Source organism: Giraffa tippelskirchi, chromosome 9, assembly GCF_054371585.1.
Source record: "Giraffa tippelskirchi isolate mGirTip1 chromosome 9, T2T-mGirTip1v1.2.pri, whole genome shotgun sequence".
Lineage (NCBI taxonomy): Eukaryota > Metazoa > Chordata > Mammalia > Artiodactyla > Giraffidae > Giraffa > Giraffa tippelskirchi.
In genome coordinates this window covers 138111028-138128663 of record NC_137283.1, presented here as the reverse complement: position 1 = coordinate 138128663, position 17636 = coordinate 138111028, and the positions used below count along the sequence as shown (strand labels likewise).

The 17636-nt window shown below is 40.3% G+C and overlaps 1 protein-coding gene and 1 long non-coding RNA gene across 5 annotated transcripts in view; one reads left to right on the top strand and one right to left on the bottom strand.

The window, feature by feature from the left end:
- The window catches only part of PDE7B (phosphodiesterase 7B), a 350661-nt gene that overhangs the window by 81927 nt on the left and 251098 nt on the right, over nucleotides 1-17636 (bottom strand). For all 4 annotated transcript variants that reach the window (XM_081528762.1, XM_081528759.1, XM_081528761.1 and 1 more), the window contains one exon: nucleotides 7591-7674. In XM_081528762.1, coding sequence (XP_081384888.1) covers nucleotides 7591-7674 — 84 coding nt within the window. The remainder of the gene's footprint in view (nucleotides 1-7590; nucleotides 7675-17636) is intronic.
- On the top strand, nucleotides 1162-7546 carry LOC145521045 (uncharacterized). Its single transcript, XR_014065033.1, has 2 exons — nucleotides 1162-2267; nucleotides 6297-7546. It is a non-coding gene; the product is annotated as an uncharacterized LOC145521045 (long non-coding RNA).

The window sequence follows — 17636 nt, the reverse complement described above, 5'->3', positions numbered from 1 at the left end:
TTGCTCAGGTTTTAGATCCTCCAGAAAGCCTTCTCTCATTTCCCCAAACAGTTGATTCTTCCTTTCTCTCACTTCCCCAAAGTCTATTCCTCTCTCCTCAGAATCTTGTTTATACATCAATCATGTCCAACTCTTTGCAACCCCATGGACTGTAGCCCTCCAGTCTCCATTGTCCATGGCAAGAATACTGGAGCGAGTTGCCATTTCCTTCTCTAGGGGAACTTCCTGACCCAAGGATCGAATCCTTGTCTCTTGAGTCTCCTGCATTGGCAGGCAGATTCTTTACCACTAAGCCAGCTGGGAAGCTCACTTTTATTCTATACTATAGCATATTAAAAAGCAGAGACATTACTTTGCCAACAAAGGTCTGTCTAGTCAAGGCTATGATTTTTCCAGTAGTCATGTATGGATGTGAGAGTTGGACTGTGAAGAAAGCTGAGCACCGAAGAATTGATGCTTTTGAACTGTGGTGTTGGAGAAGACTCTTGAGAGTCCCTTGAACTGCAAGGAGATCCAACCAGTCCATCCTTAAGGAGATCAGTCCTGGGTGTTCATTGGAAGGACTGATGTTGAAGCTGAAACTCCAATACTTTGGCCACCTTGTGTGAAGAGTTGACTCATTGGAAAAGACCCTGATGCTGGGAAGGATTGAGGGCAGGAGGAGAAGGGGACGACAGAGGATGAGATGGCTGGATGGCATCACCGACTCGATGGACATGAGTTTGGGTAAACTCCGGGAGTTGGTGATGGACAGGGAGGCCTGGCGTGCTGCGATTCATGGGGTCGCAAAGAGTTGGACACAACTGAGCGGCTGAACTGAACATGTATTATTATTAGATGTATTACATCACATCAAAATGTACTTGCTTATGTCTCTGAAAAAGGACTTCCATGATAGCTCAGTTGGTAAAGAATCCGACTGCCTGGGTCAGGAAGATTCCCTGGAGAAGGGGTAGGCTACCCACTCCAGTATTCTTGAGTTTCCCCTATGGCTCAGCTGGTAAAGAACCTGCCTCCAATATGGGAGACCTGGTTTCGCTCCCTGGGTTGCGAAGATCCCCTGGAGAAGGGAAAGGTTACCCACTCCAGTATTCTGGCCTGGAGAATTCCACGCAGTCCGTAGGGTCGCAAAGAGTCAGACACGACTGAGCGACTTTCATTTTCACTTTCATGTCTCTGTAAATTCTTTGAAGCCAGTGGCTATGTCTCCTGTATCTTCGTATCTTTGGTGCCTGGCACACTGCTTACCCTAGGAGGCAATCTACCGATGGCCAGTGATGCATAGTGACAGGGAACGAGGGAAACAAGGCGGACACCATCAACTCTGTCTTCTGTGATGCAGTGGCATTTCGGTGGCTAACCATCTTATGGGTCTGGCACTTCCGCATCTGAAGTGCTAGGAGCCTGCAGCCAGAAACCCTGAGTGCCCCTCATGGAGTATGTTCCAGGTGAGTCAGCAAGCACCACAACCACAACCAGTGCCTTGCCTTTCTTCCAGAGGAAGGCAAATATTGAACTTTGAAATTGTGGGGCGTTACCTTGGCACTGGAAAAGTCTGAACTGGTCCCAACTAGTGCCTTCCTACTCTGTTTGGAGAGCTCGGGGCTGGGGTTTGGGACTGGTGGGATATCATGCTCTGAGCATGACTTCTTTCAAATCACAGTAACACTTTTTAAAAGAATGTTTCTATTTTATTTTATGTTTTTAATTTTTTTGGCTGCCATGTGACATTTGGAATGACTGTTCCCTGACCAGGGATCGAACCTGTGCCCCTTGCAGTGGAAGCATGGAGTTTTAACCACTGGACTGCCAGGGAAGTTCCTATTTTTGTTTTTTAAATTTTTCTTTTATTTTTAGAAAATTGAGACATAACAACATAGAGCATTGTGTAAGTTTAAGGTGTACAACATGCTGATTTGATACCTTTACATATTACAATATGATTACTATCATAGTGATAGCTAACACCTCTATTCCTTTACCTAGTTATCATTTCTTTTTTGCAGTGATAAGAGTTAAGACCTAGTCTCTCGGCAATTTTGAAGTATATAATACAGTATTGTTGGTTAAAATCACTATGTGTGTGTGCTTAGTCCCTCAGTCATGTCTGACTCTTTGCGACCCCATGGACTATAGCCCACCAGGCTCCTCTGTTCATGGGATTCATGGGTAAAGAATCTGCACACCAATGCAGGAAACATAAGAGACGCGGGTTCCATCCTTGGGTCTGGAAGATCCCCTGGAGGAGGAAATGGCAACCCGCTTCAGTGTTCTTGCCTGGAAAATTCCATGGACAGAGGAGCCTGGCAGGCTATAGTGCATAGGGTTGCAAAGAGTTGGAGGCGACTGAGCAGGTACGCATATATAGAGATCTCCAACAAGAACCTTCTCTATAGTACAGGGAACTAAATATTTTGTAATAACCTATAAGGGTAGAGAAGCTGAAGGAAAAAATATATATAGCTGAGTTGCTGTGCTGTACACCTGAAACTAACACACTGAAATCAACTATGTGCTGTTCTGTGCTTAGTCACTCAGTTGTGTCTCACTCTTTGCAACCCCGTGGTCTGTGGCTCGCCAGGCTCCTCTGTCCGTGGGATTCTCCAGGCGAGAATACTGGAGTGGGTTGCCCTCCCCTCCTCCAGGGGACCTTCCCAAATCAGGGATCGAACCCAGTTTTCCTGCATTGCAGGCAGATTCAAGTTAAAAAAAAAAATGGGAAAAAAGTTATTTTTCAGAAGTTTACTGAAAGGCTGTCACTATCTGCTAGGAATTCTCTCTTAGAAAATGGAATTTACAATCAAATTGACCCCCCCTTTTTTAGATGGGGATATTATTTAGCACCAGATTTGTAACCTGCAGGGTGGCTTTTGGTTGACGGTCCTTATGGGAATGTATTTTATATTTCTGCAGGGTGTAATATGTTTAGATGGAAGATTTTGATAAAGCATTCGGGTCTCTGGGTCACTTATAAAGGTTAATATAAACATGTTTGCAAATATTCTATTTTGGAAATTATGATCAAGGGAAAATATTTTGGTAGCTCTACTAAAATTACCTCATGCTTGTACAGCTAAAATGGCCCCATGTGGAGAGGCAGGTCTGGAGGAATAGAACTTTAAATATCAAGATTAACAAAGTAACCGATAGGAAAAGACAATTAGCCAATTAACCTACTACTGCACAGCCCCAGCGCTGGTCTGAAGCTCCGGGTTCTCTGTGACCACTGATAGCTGGTGTCCTAAAACCTCCAGCTGGTGCCCCTTCTTCCCCCCCAGCTCCACAGTCACTTGGCACGTTTGCTTTGTATGTCACTTTCTTTGCTGAGCCCACATGGAAATCACATCGTGTTGCTCTGAAATGGTTGCCACGGGAACATCTCCACCTAGTTATTATCTACTCAGGCTCCTGATTATATTAAGCCAGGAGACAGAGATGCAACAGGGGTCGCAGCAGCCACCTGCTCTGCATAAAACTGTAATTGCTTCTGTGACGTTCACCTCTGTGGCCACCTGTTTCTCTGAACACTCTTCTCTACATTTTCTCCTCTCTTGTTTTCCCCCAAACAAAGTCAGTAAATGAAATCAGTATGTTGGAAATCAGCCTGGGGATAATGTGAGAAATTATATTCCTTTCCCTCCCGCTTCCTTTCAGTCCTCTGTTTTAGAGCCACAAGTGGATAAAAATCATTGTCACCCTTTTTCTCATTCCATTCTGTCCCTCCATACTTAGAAGGAAAGAGGAGTCTTTTTAAAAGCCTATGATTCCCTATTTCCACACAATGGTGCTGAAATCAGTTTCCTGCTATTGATTCAGAGAAACTTCTAGAAATTCATATAGATGCCTCTTTTCTAAATGGTCTAAAATATAAACAGGAAATGAAATTGGCTATTAACAAGTAATTTTATCTCACATGTCTATTGATCTGGGTGAATTTCTTATGCGGAGGATTTTCTGATCTTTATTCTCAGATTGCAGGTAACATAGGAGGGGTGTTGGCTTGGAGTTCTCTTTTTGTGGGAAAAACCATATAATCCGTTGCCATTGTAATTTATTGTCCAAGCCCGGATATTATGGTATTTGCAAGGTAGCATTATTAATAAGTATGCCTAGACAACAGGTACAAATTAGGGCTATCGCAGGCAAAGCAGCTACATATTGTCACCTTAAGAATAGATGACAGGTACATGATTACCATAGTACTCTGCCCTCAAAGAATATGGGGAAAGGAGCACCTCTTGAAGAAGAACATTTGTGCATTTAGAAATTATAATTGTGGAGTTTAAAATCTGGATCAGCAAGAGAGTTTCACTTTGGCTTATCCTCCTACTGCATGTAAATTTGGTTAATGTGAGTCCATTCTTAATGTCATGGCACCGGGAATTGAAAAGAAAAAGATATTGTTAACAAAGGAAAATAGACTGGATTGAATGTATCTATAGAGATATCATGAACTCCTTTACCTCAGTTAAAAAATCTAACTTAAAGGTTGGTAACTTTTTTTTCTGTAAGGGGTCATATACTAAGTACTTGGGACTTTGTGGATCACATGGTCTTTGTTACAACTGCTCTGCCATTATAGGGTGAAAGCAGCTGTAGACAACATATAAATGGATGGGCATGGCTGTACTCCAATAAAATCTTGTTGACAAAACAGGCAGGGTAGTGACACAGATTCGGTGCATTAGCTATTGTTTGCCCATCTCTGTTCTAGTTCTGTTTTAATACCTAGAAGCTGTGTTCTGATCGAAGGGCAGTTATTTTAGATATGAGTTCTGATGTCTCCTGTCCTATTGTGATAGGTTGGGGTTGTGGCTAATGGGAGAAGTACAATGGATTTTACTACTTGGTGCATGTTTTTGCTTGTGCATGCTTTGGCCATTCAAGGCATAGCTGAGGTGGGTGGTAGAGGGTAAGCTGTCATGGACACGCTGGACAGGGAATGGCAGCCACGTGGTTCTCACGAAGTCTTGTAGAAGGAAGGCTGCAGGGATGCAGACACAGGGAGGAGAGGTTATGGTGATACAGTTTTTCCTGTAATTTTTTTTTTTAAGTCCTAGATGAGATTCTTGGGAGAGTTTACAGAACTGAAGGCACTTGAGGAAAATGGGTCTGTGCTTTCTTGAAAAAATTGACTCAAAATTAAGGTAAATTACATTAAAAAAATCACTTGAATTTGGTACTTATGGTGTAGAATTAGAATCAGCTGGTAAAACTAAAAGTTTCTGGAGGAAGTCCCAAAATATTCTTAGGGATTTATTTTACATTTTTATAAAGTTATGTTTAAAATGTTTCCCTTTAGGTGGAAAGCAGACACTAACAACTCAGGCAAACCACAACATGGACAAGGATGAGATCAAAGAGAATTAAGTAGATTGTATAATATAAGGCAGTAGGAGATATGACACATATATCTTATGTGACTCTATATAACACAGATATCCACACATCTGCTGCTACTTAGTGACAAGCTGCTTCAGTTGTAGACTAAGGAAACTGTGGAGAGTGACCACAGTAACGTCATTGGTTCTAGACAATGGAATGGGTAGTATCACAAATAAGGAAAAGTCTCAGAGGGCTTCAGTTCTATCTGAGCTGCTCAGTTAAATGAAGAGGATGATTGACATTTATAATTATTTAATATTATCTTTTGAGGATACCCTTTATTCAGTAAGTTAACAAGAGTTACTAAAAGGTCAACAACTATCAAGAGAATATCATTTAGGATCTTGTAGTTTATGTAGGGATGAGGTTTTTTTGTATCTAGGAAAAAAATCGAGACAATAACCATTGTTAGCAGTTGATGTTGCTCATTATACTAGGATAAATAAATTTTAAAACAGAGTTTATCATTTGGAACCTTGGAATTATAGGGGGAAATGTCTCCTATTTTCCTAATTTGTTCATCCTGTATATTAGAACCCATGACATAACATCCCATTTACTATTGAAAAGAGGCTTTTTGGTTATTTTCTGCCTCTAACCCTCAGTATGTGGTGCTGTTGAGGGTCCTGGTCTACATGGGACAGTAAATTAGGCCCTTGCTCACCCCCATACTCTTTGGTGAAGCCATATGCCTTGGACCTGGAAATCCATACAGGTTAGAGGCTGTCTCAAGGGGTAACTTCCATGGGTAGCTGGAACAACCCATTCAGGGTTATAAGGATGGGTTAAGAGACACTGTTGTCTTCCCTGGTGGCTCAGCAGTAAAGAATCTGCCTGCCAAAGCAGAAGATGTGGCTTTGATCCCTGGGTCAGGAAGATCCCTTGGAGGAGGAAATGGCAACCAACTCCAGTATTCTTGGCTGGGAAATCCCATGAACAGAGGAGCCTGGAGACTACAGTCCACGGGGTTGCAAAGAGTCAGACACAACAGCGACTAAACAACAACAGCAACAATAAGAGACACTGTCGGAGCTCCTCATAGGCTGTGACCAAAATTGCATTAGTCTAGTGACTAGGATTCTATCCTCTAAAATGCAGTTTTGGTGAAATGGGTGAGGGAGGTTGTCTCCAGTATGAAAAGAGTTACTCCAAATCTCTGTGTCTCTGAAAGAACTGCAAAAACAGATATTGCACACTGATATGGGAGGTGAACAAGCCAGGAGAAATACACTCGTGTGCATTCTTCATTGATCTTGGGAGGATTTAAGGATCAGAAATAGCAAGTTCCAGTTTCTTCTAGTAATTTTCAGGGGTCAAGATAAATCAAATTACATCTTGAGTTAAACTTGTTTATGCCAAAGAAAAGTAATACTTTGTGGGTACAACCCACCACTTTGAAATTTATGGATGGGAAGTGATATGAGAACCAAATACTGAAAACCTTGGAGTAAGTTGTGAAATATATCCATTTTTTGTTCATTCCCTACCCCCAAGTCCCAAGTGAAGGATGACTGTAATAAAAGACATGAAACCTGGAGTGGTGACTGTTACTGGTTTGGGTTTCCAGAGGAACCTGAGATTAAGAGAATTATGAACCAGAGGTTGAGCAAATCTCCAAAAGAGGAATAAAATAGAAAGTGGAAAGGTAGCAATAAATAAACTTCTTAAGTAGTCATAATGGAGGAAGCAGCAGCAAGTATAGACTGAAACGACTTTGCCATGATGAAGAGTTCTACCAGGAATGCAAGAACAGACCTCAGAGACTTAGATTAGATAAAGAAGGGAAATTAGATAATGGATGGTTACTAAGGGCAGTGGTAGAATAGAATAGGTTTCCCTGTGGAGTTTTAAAAATAAATAGAATCTCATCTGGTCTAGCATTGGCTGAAGGTGGAGAGAATGTCTTAGATAGTGAAAGGAATAGTTTCCTTGTATAGGGCTTCACTGTTTTGAAGATTAACATTTTTCAAGCTGACATGACTTTATTGGACATACCACTGCCGCCCAAACTCTGAGAGGTAGGGCTGGGCTGAATGACTTCACTATGAAGGAAATCTAAAGACCAAGGGTTAATTTGCAATTGGGAGGGGAGACATAGAGGAAGGAAAGCAGACCTCCGAGGGTTTTGAAGTTCAGAGGGAAGTGAGAATTTTTTTTTTTTTTTAGGAAACGTTTGTTCCTTTCCAGGTACACTTGATTACTCACTGTTAAGGAGGCGGAAGTCGATGAATGGGTAGGAGCCGCGGCGTTCAGCAGGAACCCCCGTCTGACCCCTCAGTCGTACATCTCCTAGAAAACAAAATCCAAACAAATGTTTGAAAACGTTGCCAAGTGTATTCACTTTTCCTTTGTAAATCATAAACCCACTTATGTCACTGGAACCAACACCAAATATCAGGAGAAAAATGATTCCATTCACCTTGTTTAAGAGAGCGCTATGTGGAAAGGGATATTTAATGAATACTGAGCATAATGGACTTGGCAATATTCTAACCAGTGAAGCAGCGCCCCTTTATATCTGTCTGGAAGATAGGTCTGTGAACATTTTGGTAATTTACAAAGTTCCCATAGTTTTGTAATTCTTCCTATCGCCATAAAGATGAAGCATCTTAATCTGGAGGACAAATAGTATGCTGGGATTAGAGCTTTTATTCTAATTAGAAGTTTTAATTACCCACAGTTCTGTTTCTCTTGGTCCAGCACAGTTTTTTTTTTTTTTTCCCTCTGACTGGCATCCATCTTCTTTGCTTCTCAGATTGTATCATTTGATCTGCCTTAGAATCTGCCATGGCCCATCCAGCTCCTAGTACTTTAGACACTCAGTGTGTAAAGTTTCTAGTGTGTGTTAAATCGCTTCAGTAGTGTCCGACTCTGTGTGACTGACTGGACTGCACCCTGCCAAGCTTCTTTGTCCATGGGATTCTCCATGCAGGAATACTGGAATGGGTTGCTCTGCCCTCCTCCAGGGGATCTTCTTGACCCAGGGATCGAACCCATGTCTCTTATGTCTCCTGCACTGGCAGACAGGTCCTTTACCACTAGCGCCACCTTCGTGGGTGCTAAAAGTTTCTAGTACTTATTCATTTGTTGTTGTTGTTTTTCAGTCGCTAAGTCATGTCTGACTCGTTGTGACTCCATGGACTGTAGCCCACCAGGCTCCTCGGTCCTTCACTATCTCCCAGACTTTCTCGAATTCATGTCCATTGAGTCAGTGATGCTATCTAATCATCTCATCCTTTGCCGTCCCCTTCTCCTCTTGCCTTCAATCTTTCCCAGCATCAAGGTCTTTTCCAGTGAGTCAACTCTTCACATCACGTGGCCAAAGTATTGGAGCTTCAGCTTCAGCAACATTAGAACAAGGTAGAACTTGGATAAACTTAGCTCAGACACTTGCTACCTGTGTGATATTGGAAAATTTATTTCTCTGAGCCTCAGTTGCCTCACTTCTAGGTGCCATTGGCTGGAGAATCTAAAATAACACTTGCTGCCTGCAAATAATTGCTGGTTTTACTTCCTTCTACACACCTGCAAAGCTGGGATCATATTTTGTGTTCTGCATTTTTCCATAGTGCTTTGTGTGTTGTCTGGTATTTAGCAGACTCTAAGTGAATATCTTCTATTGACTAGAATAGATATAAAGACCAAATCCACCAATTAGTACACATAACATGAAATCAGAGGAGAGGTAAAAATACATGAGACCCAATATATTTCTGAAAGACTTGAACTGAGGAAGGTTTCAGTTCCAGGAGTAATGGGTCCACTTACATAAACCACTCTTTCTCAGACATGAGGTGGCACTAGGTTCTCCGCCTATGAGTGAAGAGGAGGAACAGTCTTCTCTCATTAACTCCTGGAGTTTACCAGGGCCTGGGTGAGATCTCCATCAGTTATAACTCATATGACTGACTGTTTAAAATATCCTTCACAGATGGGCCTTGAATATACATGGACTTATGAATTGCAAGCTGTGAGCCCTTGGGCAATTCTTGCTTTGAATTTTATATTGATGCTTTACTTAATGGTTTGTATAATCTGATGTTGTAGTGCCATATTGATATTAAAGAACATTACAATTTACAGAATACAGCAAAGTGGGAGGAGGATGGAAAGGATGGAAAAGTACATTTCAAAATATGAATATAATGAATATAATCTGGCATTAAACAAGAGAATGCTAGCATTTGATAAGTTCATTGGGGTGGATGGTCAATAGTTATAGGAAAGCCACTGGCAAAACATGAAGAGTTTTTCTCTCCTTGGGTTGTCTTCAACACCTTATAACTCTCTAAAGAGTTTACAAAACACTTTCACAGACATAGTACATTTATTTTCTCATTTCTCTCTTTGGATCTTCACAATAGCCCTGTAAGGAGAACCAGACTGTAAAGCTTCTGCCTACAATGCAGGAGACCCGGGTTGGATCCCTGGGTCAGGAAGATCCTCTGGAGAAGGAAATGGCAACCCACTCCAGTATTCTTGCCTGGAAAATCCCATGGACAGAGGAGCCTGGTGGGCTACAGTCCATGGAGTCGCAAAGAGTTGGACTTGACTGAGCGACTTCACTTTCACTTTCACTTTCACTTTATAGTTGAGAAAACAGAGGCTCAGAAAAGAGGGTGAAGGACTGCTATTTCACCCTACTGGTCCCAGCTCAGGTCTCAGGCCCCTTAAAGGCATTCAGTAGACTGACTTTATTTATTTTTAAACCTCATTATTCTTTATTGAAGTATAGTTGTTTTATAATATCATACTAGTTTCAGGTGTATAGTATAGTGATTCAGTATTTTTAATAGATTATACTCTTTTAAATGTTGTTATAGGATGATGACAATAATTCCCAGTGCTATACAATATATCCTTGTTGCTTCTCTATTTTATACGTAGCAGTTTGTTTTTCTTAATCACATACCCATATCTTGCCCCCTCCTCTTCTTATTCCCCTCTGGTAACCATTAATTTGTTTTCTGTATCTGTGGGTCCCCTTCTGTTTTGCTATATATATTCATTTGTTAATTTTTAGATTCCACATATAAGTAATATGAAATTTTTTGTGGTTTTCTTTTGACTAATTTCACTAAACATAATATTCTTTAGGTCCATCCACATTGTTGCAATGGCAGAATTTCATTCTTTTTTATGACTGAGTAGTGTTTCACTGTGTATATATACTGTATCTTCTTTATCCATTTGTCTGTTGACTTTGACTGCCTGAATTTATGGTGCTTTAAGCTTAACAATTAGCAGGGTTAGTCCTTAAATCTAGGTTGTTCAGCTTCATAGGCAAAGATCTCTCCTCGATACCATTGATTTTTAGCCCTATGAAGTGTGCACACCTGGTTTCTAAAGTTAAAAACGTCATAGACCTCCATGTTAAAATGATACAACAAATTCAGCACTGCATTTAAATGAATTTATATTTTATGAATGACAGTAAGAGACACACACACTTGAAAACCTATGCAGAGATGAGACTGTCTTAATTTGGTGCAAAGCTGGCTAGGCTTGTGGATTTGTTTACCTACTATGTCGTTCCTTTGGGCTTTTCCTATGGGTTTCAGGCTCACCAATCGGAATTCACTTCTTCATTAGTATTTTCTTCTCAGCTTTACCAAAGAGTTCCTCCTGCTTTTGTAATTCTGATGGTATTATTTTCCCAGAAAATTTCTAATATCAATGTGGGTTTTAAAGCCTCTGCCAGAGTTTACTCCATTTGTCCATCTGAAAGTCTAAGGCAGAGATGATCCATTATTCTGTAAGACTTTAGATTTAGAGAAACTGTGAGGAGACTACACCAGGTGGCAGAGTGTGTAAAAAGGGGATGATGAGCTGGGATCAGGAAACTCCTGTTACTGAGAGGGTTAGCATTTTGCCATCTTGGGTGACCTTGGGCTAATCAATAACCACTTTGAGGTCCAATTTTAATATTTAAATTTGTATTATGTAGCATTTTTCCACACCTCACAGGATTGTTGTGAGGAAATTATCAAGTGCCTGAAAAACAACATGTTAACGTTATTGAAAATAATGAATAACAATAACAGTTAACGCTATTGAATACTTATGCTGTGCTGAGCATTTTACATGCATTGTCTCATATCACCTACCCAACAACTCATCGAAGAAGGTATTAATGTTATTATTATATCATTCACCAATGAGGAAACTGAGGCCAATGTAAATTTGATATTTTGTCTGTGCTCAGAGCTAGTGAGTGGAGAGTATGTGCTTAAACTCAGAACTGGTTCCAAACCCCATGTTCTTAACCAACCATCCTTCTATAGTATCAGGATAAAAAACTTGTATAAAGAGTTAAGCATTAACTTTTGATTGCATAATGTATGCTCTGATTGATTTTGCCCATAAACCAAGTATATATTCATCATGATTCCTGGAAAATAAATACCAGGGAAATCCAGCCCCTTGATGAATTCGAGATTCAATCAGATAGATGTTTATTCAAACAGCACTTCAGTGGAAATGGACTGTATGAATAAGACAACCAAATCCTTCTCTGGATCAACAACACATCTATTATTTTTAAGTAAGAAATGGAAAGCAATTATTAAAAATATTATTCAGCAGAACTCAAACGACCTGGCAACTAATTTACTCAAGCTCTTTGGCCTGGAGAATTCCATGGACTGTATAGTCCATGGCGTCACCAAGAGTCAGACACGACTGAGCCACTTTCACATTCTTTCTTTCTTTCTTAATTAAGATAATTTTTTTTATGATGTAATCCCACTTTTGAGAAAAAGAAACAAATAACAATGAAACATGTTGATAGCAAAGATACCCAAACAAACAAATCAACGCAACAACAACAAGCTACACAACCCATACTTGAAAGATTTTGTTAAATGGTTATTCTGGCTGTAACTACAATTACAGCCTGAGAAGCAGATACTCGTAAACCGAACAATGGCTTTTAGGTGTAGTAGCTCATTGCTTTAAAATAAGGATAAAATCCTGTTAAAAATACTAATGAGAGAAGAGTCAGGATGACTGTAAATTGGCTAACAATGCATTTCAGGAATTTTTCAGCATGAAAAATTAAATACAAACCAAAGATTCCATATCTTGAGGGTTTTATTGAAGCAAAGCTTGAATGGGGTAAAATGAATATCTTCAGTATAATTTCTTATATAGAAAGGTCTTGCTCCTTCTCCCTGCTTTCAGGAACCCCTTCTGATATTAAATTGCTTCAATATGTTCTTGGGAAGAGAGAAATGATTCAGTCACAATGGTCCCTGGAGGAGCAGAGGCCACTGGTCTGAGGAACAGGTCGAATGGTGTCCTGCTGAGCTGCTTTTACTGGCCCATAGTCTCAAGCAATTATCTATTTACCTAGGGCCTTATATCCAAGCTAAACAATTAGTTTAACTATTCATGAGACCCTTGTTTAACTGAAGCAACTATTTTTTTTCTTCTGGCAAATGAAAGGTGGTGTGGAAGCAGGGGAGGAAGCGCTGACAGCTCAGTATCGTGTCCTCGGCCTGTTCTTATTGTGTTCCAAAATGAAACAAACAGCAGGAGAATTTTTATTTTGAAAGGGCTGCTTCTCTTTTGCCCCTTCAGGCTGAAAACATAACATGTCGTCCTCGGGTATTTAAAGCTGCCAACATGGGCAGGGAGCTGAGACAGCCACTCACCCTCCCAGGGGACGTGGTTCCGGGATGGACCTCTTGCCCACTTGGCTTCCCAGGCTGTCTCTGTTTAATAAAAGCTTGGGAGGGAGCAGACATTATGTGGCCTCTTATGTAACTGGGAAAGAGGGTGGAGACTCTGACAGCGATGACAACTTACAGTGGCTGAAACACGGGCCACATGACGAGAACCAGACTCCGGCCCCAGTCTTGGTGTCAAGGTCATCTCAGGGTGGGGAAAACAGGTAGGAAAGTGACAGAGCAGTAGCTACTGTGCTCTTATTGCATCTAAGATGAATGAGAAAGATAATGAGACCAGCTGCAGGAACCCAGGATAGATGTTTATAGGGCATCACAATGAACAAGGAAGATGAGATGGTGGTAGAGTCAGAAAGATGCTCCTGAGCAGCCCAAACACAGCAGGAGAGACGATGCACTCGTGAAAGGTATTCCTCTGAACTTCCTTAGATATTCCTAACTCATGTCACTGCCACACACTTGCAAAACAAAGGCAGAGAGAACCCAGATCCACGAATCTCACACAAGCACTTCAACAGGCTGCGCTGCCTCAGCCCTGGTGGCTTCAAATATTTCAGATGACTACTCTCAATTAGCAAAGTGAATTATTTCTCCTAAGACATTGATCTAGCCAAACAGAGGAGAAAGGTTGTGCAATTGAATCACTCCACAGATTTATGGGACACGACAGGCAGCCAGTTTAGATAAGTCAGGCCGAGAGGACTGTTCTGAGGACTGTGAGCTCACAGGAGATCCAAGATGGTTGATGAGACCCAAGTTTCCCTCCCAGAGGTTTTATCTTCTGCTTTACTTTCTTGAGTGAGGCTGTCTGTTACTCAGAACCTGTCCAGTGATCTGTTGCACTAATTGTGCATTTCTGGGCTACTGCTGAGGGAACTTTGTATGTAGGAAAGAGAGGGACCAGGAGTTAGTTATCCAGAAACCACGCTTCTGGCACAAGGAACAATATAAAGTTTTCTTTGCGTGTGAAAAAAGTTCTTTCTCTCTTCTCTTCTAAAAAACCTTGAACTTCATGTCAAAATCAGATAAAGGGGAATTTCACCAAGTTAGAGTCAATATTTTATTGCCTAACTGTATTACCCTGCAACTTTAGTTTAGAATTATTAAATATTTTGTGACAAATGAACATTTTGGGACTTAAATGGTGTGAAAACGAATATACAAATAGCAGTGCTTTTATGTTCTAGCATGGGTATGGTATGTTTTAACTCAGACTAGATATTCTTCAGCTTCATGGTTTTACAGAGGGAAAATGAGAGAAAAAGTTACAATCTCTAGGAATACAGGAGACTACTAAAAAGGGATACTGAACAAGAAGCAGCAGGAATGCCTTAAGAGAATTCCAAGAACTTGCTGAAAAAAAAAAAAGCCTGAAAAGAACACAAAAAGCATGTATTCTCTCAAAGATTGAGAAGAAAGGGAATAATCTGAGGAGACATTTTAGGGAATACATGATTTGGATCTGCCTTAAGTAATGAAAACACCAGTGTAAGCTTGCACATTATTCACTTATTTCTGGGATAATGCTCTTTATCTTCAGAATGTCACCAAAGTAAATTTTATTGTTTTTTAATAAATGTATAACATACGCACACAATGCCTGATATAGTGCAGGCACTCAAAAAACACAAGTAACTATTACCATCATTTTGTTACTGTTCTGAGATTCCTGTGTCCTCCCCCATAATAGTAGGTATTATTTAGGAGAATTTTAAATTCAGGAACTGTTTTAAGGACTGTACATGTATGAACTGGTTTAGTCCTCATAACCATCCACCTGAGGCAGCTGTGTGTAACATCCCCATTGTGCCAAGGAACATACAGTTTGTAAGTCAACTGAATTGGGATCAGAAGCCATTTGGTCTTGGAAGTCCTTGTTCTCTAACCCACCACTGTGCAGAGGCAGTGTCTCCAACCTCCACAATGACCAGTCGGTTCATTGACGATGTTATTCATGGCTTCCTTGATCTTTCCAGGTGTGTTTCTCGTGTTTCTGCTGGGCAGGTCAGGGTTAATGGAAGTTAGTACCAAGGCTATGTCCTGAGGAAAGCTGAATTCTGATGCTTCATGCCAGTACTACAAGCCCAGAACAAACAGTGGAGCCTCAGATTTTAACATGAGATGCCATGAGTCCCCAGTGATGCAGGTTAGACCACATGGAGTCTAGATTCCACTGGAGAGCCAGGTATCTTGTAGGGTGGTAGAACTTTTGGGTAAGTGTTTCAACAAAGGGGCCAATTCTAGAGTAGGCTCTGAGAAGACCTTAGATTAATTCAGTTCATTTCAATAAATATGTATGCAAAACATTATACAGAGTGTTGGAGAGTAGGTGGGGAAAAGGAAAAACAAAGATAGAGAAGATGTTATGTTGACTTTCAGATAATTAATAGTCTATTAGAAGAGATTCATAGAAATGAATAGATATATAAGCCAGAAGGAATCTAACTTTTAGTGAGACTGGGATATTTGGGTTTGGATCCCACTCTCAAAAGTGTCGTGAGGTTTTATGATTTTATATGGAGAAATAACTTGGATATTTCTGGGTCTAAAATGACTTCGTAGTAATCCTGTAAAAACATGTCAGTTAGTAGAATTGAAAGAATTATTTGATGTCCAATTTGAAAATTTAATATAATTTTACATTTAAAAGAACTTTATATTTTAGAACAGTGATTGAAGTTGTGATTTAGACTTTCATACCAGGTCTTCAGTAACCAAATTTCTGTGGGTACAGGCAAATAATTTGAATTAGCAACATTATTTTCAGAAACCTCCTGTCAATAGGAGGTGATGTCCTTCATATCTAATGTGTGTTAGCTTTCTGGAAAAAAAATTACAGCAGGAGAGGTGGGGAAAAGGAAGAGGAGGAGGAGAGAGAGAGGAGGCCACAAAGAAAATGGACACAAGGATGGATTGAATCCTCGGGCTGAGGGAGAGGAAGGTATCAGAGATGGTTTGTAGATTTCTGTCTTGCATGACTAGATGGTTGGTTGTATCAATCACAGAAAAAAGAAATTCTCAAAGAGGAGTCATTCATGTCCTTCATTTGATAAATGATATTTATAAGACATGATACTTTTGGCAGGCAATACAATGGTGAAGAACCTTGGGAAGAATCTTGGCCTCATGAAGTTTGCAATCTATTAGAGGGGACATTACAGAACAATTACGCATAAATGTAAAGTTGCAACTTTGGGTAGTGGAACAAAGAAGAGATATACTGATGTTAAGAGTAATGAACTTCCCTTTGTTAGGGAGGTTGTTGTGAGCCTCCTTGAGGAGGTGACATTTGTTTGGAGATCTGAAGAATGAACAGTAGTTAATTTAAGGTGAACACATGTCCCAATTTGCCCTGGAGAATCTTGATTTAGGCCTGTAGTCTTGCCTGCTGTATTTAGTAATATTGCCCTTTCTCATTCAAAAGTATCCTGATTAGCTCACACATTACAGGATTGCCCTGAGTGCGGAAATTCAGGCAGACAGACCTGCGAGTCTAAAAGTTTACTGCAGGAGGATGGCATATCTGAGCTCCTGTAACAAGGCCTAGCATATTCCAGAAATAACAAAGTGGATGTGGTGGGTCACTGGCAAAATGAGGCTGGAGAGGTGTCATGGCTTTGCAGGACAGGCTGAGGAGTTTAACCTTATTCTAAGAGAATTAGGAAGTGATGGGACGATTTTAAGGGGAAGATGATGTAATCAGATTTTCATGTTGAAAAAAACAATTTTGGGTGAATAATAGAGAAAGATTGGAAGGGGCAAGAACAACTAGTTAGGAGATCATTGTAGTAGTTCAGGTGAGAAAAATGGTAACTTGGAGTACAGTAGTGGTCCTAGAAGAGAAGTGAATAGATTTTAGAGATGTGTAGTAGGGAGAATTGCCTGGCAGGTCTGAGGGAGAGGGAAGTATTAAAGATAATTCATAGATATCTGGGTTTCATAACTGGATGATTGATTGTGCTAACCATAGAAAAAGGGAATTTTAAAAGGATCAGATTTGGGAGAAGTTGATGTGATCAACTTTAGCTACTCTAAGTATTACTGGGATTTCAAAGCAAAAATACCAAGTAGGCAGTATGGGTCTAGACCCATAGGGAATGTGTGGGATGGAGATATAAATTTATAAATCAAAAAAAACTATGGGCATGTATACACATGTCTAGGAAATGAAGTGATAAGTGAATAAGGCTTGGCATGCAGGTTTAAACAACCCTAACATTTAATATCTTGCTGGAGGAGGAGTCTATAAAGGAGAAGAGATAGCCATAAAGGTGGGAAGAAATCCAGAAGCTCATTTTGTCTTGGAAGAGAGTCATTCAAGAGAGAGGGAATGGTTTTCAGAGAGATCTTGCTGAAAGCGTAAGTGAAATGATGGTTGAAAAAAGTCCATTGGATTTAGCTGAGTGACAGTAGTGTGAAATAGCAGCAGAGTCCTTTGGACATCACCTGGAGTTGGTAAACAGAGAAGGTTTTATTAAGAAGCCAATATTTAGATGATCTTAAATGATAAGTAAAATTTTGAAAAGTAGTACTTTATAGTGTTGGCTTGCAGTTGATCCAATT